Genomic DNA, 5437 nt, shown 5'->3' on the forward strand with positions numbered 1-5437 from the left:
AAACACACTCAGTTGAATCTTAAGAATGGCCTCAACCTCAGCATGATTAAATAGAGATTGGAGAACCGATAGCTTCCATGTGTGTGCATCTGTATCAATGAGGTTGGAAACCAAAGTGCAGTTTTGTTGGTAATTTGGTGGAGAGGAGATTCGAAAATTGGGAAGTGAGGGAACCCAACTAGAATTCCATATATTGATATTAGTACCATCACCTACTTGCCAAATGAGACCATCTTCTAATGCTTCCTTTCCTTTCATAATGCTTTGCCATGCCCGAGATGGATTATTTCCAACTCTTGCCTCGAGAAAAGAATTGTTAGGAAAGTAGACTGCCTTCATAAATCTTCCCCATAGAGAATCTGGCTCTTGTAATAGTCTCCATGCCACCTTGGCAAGGAGAGCTTTATTGTGTAAGATTGGGTCCCTAAAACCTAATCCCCCTTTCTCCTTGGATCTACATAGACGAGTCCAAGAAATCCATTGGATCTTCCTTCATTTTGTTTTTGGCCCCAAAAAAACCTTGCAATCTCTTTCCTTGTGTCATTCAATTGGATCGCAGGCAATGCGAAATGAGATGCTGCATATGAAGCTATAGAGCTCGTAGTGGATTTAATGAGGACCTCACGGCCAGCTTGGGAAAGGAGTTTCTACTTCCACCCTTGAAGTTTCTTTGAGACCTTCTCCCCCACATCTTTAAAAAGCTCCTTCTTAGATATGCCGAAATCTGTAGGCAAACCTAGGTACTTTGAAGGACCCTCCCTATACTTAATTTTTAAAACCCTGGAGAACCATCTATTGAATCTATTGGGCGTATTAGGGCTGAAAGTGAGGCATGACTTTTGTTGATTAACTTCCTGACCACTAGCTTTGCAGTAGGAAGTCAAACAGGTTTGCAAATTTGTCACCTGGTTGATCTTAACTTCAGAAAACATCAAACAATCATCAGCAAATCAGATGAGTCACCGGAGGAGCCCTACCCCGAACCTTGACCCCTTGGACCAGCCTACTCTCTTTGGCCACATTAATAGAAGAAGATAACACTTGAGAGCATAATATGAATAAAAAAGGTGACAATGGGTCCCCTTGCCGAAGGCCCTAGATGGGATAATAAAACCCTTAACCGCCCCATTAACAAGCAGAGAATAAGAAACAGTAGAAATGCATTCCATAACCAAATTCACCCATTTACTACAAAATCCCAACCTGCATAAGACAGCATAGATAAAAGGCCACTCAAGTCTATCATAGGCCTTCTTCATATCAAGTTTGAGTGCCATAAAATTCTTTTTCCCTTTCTTTTTATGTCTGATGTAATGAAAGAGCTCATGAGCTACAAAAATATTATCTGAGATCAATCTTTCTGGAACAAAAGCAGATTGGTTTGGGGAGATGATACCTGACAGAGACTCCTTCAATCTATCAGCGAAGATCTTTGAGATGATCTTTGTCACCACTCCACAGAGGCTTATGGGCCTGAATTGCTCAAGAGGTTCCGGATCTTGATTCTTTGGGATAAGGAAAATGAAGGTTCTATTGATTTTCTGGAGGCATAGAGCCAGAGATGAAGAAATTTTGCACCACCTTGCAAACTTCCTCGTTGGTTATGTCCCAATATTTTTGATGAAAGAAGGGGGGGGAAACCACCGGGACCTGGAGATTTGAAAGGGTCCATAGAATTGAGGGCATTCAAAATTTCTTCTTCATCTAGACACTTGCATAATGCTTCTTTAACATCACCAGATGCCACAGATTCCACTGAAGGCAGAATTTGTTGTAGAGCCACATTATCAATTCCTTGGGATGTAAGAGCTTCCCCAAAATGAGATAGAAGGAGAGCTTCCACTTCTAAGTCTGAGTTGGTCCATCTTTCATCCGCCTTCTTCAACTTGATGATCCTATTGAAGTGTCTCCTTTGGAGAGTAGATGCATGAAAAAATTTTGAATTCTTGTCTCCACATCGGACCCAATCAAGTCTAGACTTTTGATGCCAAAGCATTTCTTCCCTGAGCAATTCCTCATCCAGCCATCTTAATAACTCAGATTCCTCTTCTTGATGAAAGCTGTTATTCGGCCTATTTTGTAACCTTTCCAACTTGAACTTCAGCTGCTCAATATTTGTTTGGATTCTCCCAAATACATTCCGATTCCATTTCTTCAGAGCTTTCCTACAATTTTCCTCCTTCCAAGTGATGGGAATTCCTTCATCTCGGACAATGTGATGTGCCCATGAACTAGAAATAACTCTCTTGCAGTTAGCATGAGTGCTCCATACAACTTCAAACCTAAAGGGCGTGGGACCTGAGGTGCTTCCCCCTGTAGTATCGATCATAATGGGGTTATGATCAGAATAAAAAGCAGGCCGCGCGATGCATATAGCATCCTCAAACATAATCCTCCAATTATTATTGACAAGGGATCTATCCAGTTTGATACGAATATTCCCATTCCCCTTTCTTCTGTTATTCCAAGTAAACATAGGGCCTTTTGAATTCATGTCCATTAGCCCACACTTTGAGATCATATCCTTGAACTGAATAGAGTCTCTCCCATTCATCTTATTACCACCTGATTTTTCATGCCATTCCAGATACGAGTTGAAGTCACCTAAGCATATCCATGGATCATCTCGGATATTCCCCAGCTCAATGAGTTTATCCCAAACTTTTTGACGTTTACTCCTCACTGGATTGCCATAGACGCAGGTTAAGAAGAATTTCTTATGGTTCCAGACCACTTCAGCATCAATAATTCTGTCGAAAAAGAATAAAATGGTGACCTTCATACTATCCATCCACATTAGACACAAACCGCCTTTGGTTCACTGGGCATCAACGGTGAAGTTATTGGAGAACTTCAGCCTTCCTCTAATGCGTTGCATTACCACATCCTGACTTTTAGTTTCAAATAAGAACAAGATTTCAGACTTCTCTGAATTGGTGAGCTTTTTAAGGGCCCGAACAGCTTTGGTGCTCCCCAAGCCACGAGTGTTCCAGCTCAACATCTTCATGATGACTCGTGGCTCTGATGACCAGAAGCCATGGGGGTGAACTTTAAAAAAGACAAATCCTCCACCTCTAGTTGAATCTCTTTCTTATCTCCATTACGTTTACTAACCTTAGCCCTTTTGTTTTTAGTGGTGGTTCTGGATGGGTCTGAGATTGTAAGCATCTCTCGTGTTCTTGGGGTAGGTTGGATGCGTTGGGATCTTCAGATCCTAGGAGCTGGAGCTCTTGGGTCAAGTGGGATAAACGGTTGTTGGTATTGAATTTGGATCCTCACCCCGTCGGGGTAGCACAGAGTGCTCCCCGACGGGTTCCTGACCACACAAAACGTGGGGCCCACGGGTAAAATAATTTTTTTTTTGTGTTTTTCCAAAAAGTGTTCACCGTGGGCCCCACTGCTTTGTGTGGTCAGAAACCGTCGGGGGAGCACTTTGTGCTCCCCGTCGGGGGAGCTGATCCGGACTCGTTGGTATTGTGGGGGTAGAGGGGCAGCAGCAACCGTGGTTTCTGGATTGGGGGGGGGGGTAGAATGGGTATTGAAAGGTTGGGGGCAATGGAAGTAGAGCTTGTATGGGCTGCTACCACATGCTGGGTCCCAATAGAAGTATTAGGGTAGGTGACGGTTGGCTCGGTGTTTTGAACAAGAGGTAAAAGGTTGGTATCAGGGTAGGTAACTTTTTCGGTGGGGTTATTCAAAGTAGCAAAAGGAAGGGAAACTTGGGAGAGATTTACGTTAGCCAGATGTTTCAGTAGTGACAGAACAACAGGAGAGTGGTCAGGGTAGGATTTGAGAAATTCATGGATGGGGGCAACAAGTTCTGTTGTGTTACCACTTGCCAAGGCAGAGAGATGATTGTTTAAGGAAGTAGGATTTTGAATTGACAATAGGTTGTTACCTAGGACGTTGGGAACAGCAGCAGGCATATCTGTAACCTCGATCCTTGAATTGGCAGGTCTCACAGAACTTCTATCTGACTTTTGCACATCTCTTGAAACAACATGCTGAATATGCTGCGTAGACATTTGATCGGAGCTGCTTCCTCCGTTACCTCTTCCGACCCCGGCCGATGAATTGAAGCTACTCTTCTCAGTCTCAGAGTTACGTCGGTTCTCTTGCTCGTTGCTCACGACATACTCCCTATTAAAAACAGTTGATGCTGACCGAAGAAGTCTCTCATCTGGCATAACCCCTCATAGATCTGGTCCACACCTCGCCTTTGGAAGATTTCTGCAAAGTACATCTACACTGCATCCATGGCTAGCACGCTGGTTTTGGAAATCCTCACACTGAGTCATACATTTTTTCACCTCATGCCCCATAAGACCACAGTAAGTGCAGAAAATTGGCAATCGTTCATAGCGAAGTGGAATGCAAATCGGTCCTCCCACCTCTCTTTTAACGTTAACAACAGCTCTCAGAGGCTTCCTAACATTCAGACGGACTCGAGCTCTAACATACTGAACTTTGTTCGACTTTGACTTATGACCTTCAGTCATTTTGATCATATTAGACTATGAGTTCACTTTTTATATTATTTTTAAGATAATTTTTATTTTTTGAACTAAGTCATTTTTAGTTCCAAAAATCATTGATTTTTTTGGGACTAAGGTGAGATTAATATAAGTATATAGAGAATTAATATCTAACAAATCTACACCCCAACTTCTCATCATTATTGACATCTTTCTTTTGCCTCCAATGTGACATTTCAGGAAAAAAAAAAAAAACTTATTTAAGGATATATAGATATGTTTGTAACTAAAATATAATATTCTTTAACTACGAAAAAAATATCAATACTAAATTACTGTTGATTTACTTGTTAACAAAGTTTTGAATATGATTTTTTTTTGTTGAATAAGGACATCAATGGGAGGGGTTTTCAATTTCTATCACCAAAGTAATAGGAGAGTTTTTCAATTTCCATCATCAAAGCAATGAGAGACTTTCAAAGATAAATATAGAATTATGGAGTATGAATTTATTTATGTTTAAAGCAACACTATCAACTTATTGACTATTTTATCATTTTGTATGAGCTTGAATCATCTTTATTTCTATGAATTTTATTTTAATTTACTTATGATACTTTTATTATTATTTTTTATGAATTTACATTTGATATTTTAGGTCCAAGGATAGGACCAATTAAGGCTAGGGCCAAGATAGGGTCAATTAAGGCCAGGGACAAAGCTAATCAGGGACATGGCCAATTAGGTTCAGGGCCAATCAGGGTTAATCAGGGATAGGGCCAATCAGGGCCCATCAGGGTCAACCCATCCTGACCCGGCCCAATTAGGGCCAATTAGGGCGGGAATGGGCTTGGCTTGGCCCTGTAGGGCTTAGGGCCAGGGACAATAATCCTTGGCCCTGAACTAGGGTCCGGGCAGTAATGGGCTCAGATTAGAACATATAGGGCTAGGCTTGGGATTGC

At 41.6% G+C, this 5437-nt stretch overlaps 1 protein-coding gene across 1 annotated transcript; it reads right to left on the bottom strand.

Moving 5' to 3' along the window:
* Positions 1 to 647: 647 nt before the first annotated feature.
* Positions 648 to 4187, bottom strand: LOC149006031 (uncharacterized). The gene is made up of 4 exons (XM_089136025.1): positions 3899 to 4187; positions 2823 to 3021; positions 1645 to 2750; positions 648 to 919 (listed from the first exon to the last, which is right to left on the bottom strand). The coding sequence occupies exons 1-4, from the start codon at positions 4185 to 4187 to the stop codon at positions 648 to 650; spliced, it is 1866 nt and encodes a 621-aa protein (XP_088992151.1).
* Positions 4188 to 5437: the final 1250 nt, after the last annotated feature.

Source organism: Hakea prostrata, chromosome 9 (assembly GCF_041222555.1).
Source record: "Hakea prostrata isolate BN-2017 chromosome 9, UWA_Hpros_2, whole genome shotgun sequence".
Lineage (NCBI taxonomy): Eukaryota > Viridiplantae > Streptophyta > Magnoliopsida > Proteales > Proteaceae > Hakea > Hakea prostrata.

Bases quoted from the DNA above. Each gene is read 5' to 3' on its own strand.
- LOC149006031 (XM_089136025.1), bottom strand. From the start codon at position 4,187: ATGCCAGATGAGAGACTTCTTCGGTCAGCATCAACTGTTTTTAATAGG. The intron at 3,022-3,898 runs GTAACAACCTAT...TCTGGTCATCAG, and splicing joins TGCTGTTCCCAACGTCCTAG to AGCCACGAGTCATCATGAAG. The intron at 920-1,644 runs GTGGTTTCCCCC...TGTTTTCTGAAG, and splicing joins TTTCAAATCTCCAGGTCCCG to TTAAGATCAACCAGGTGACA.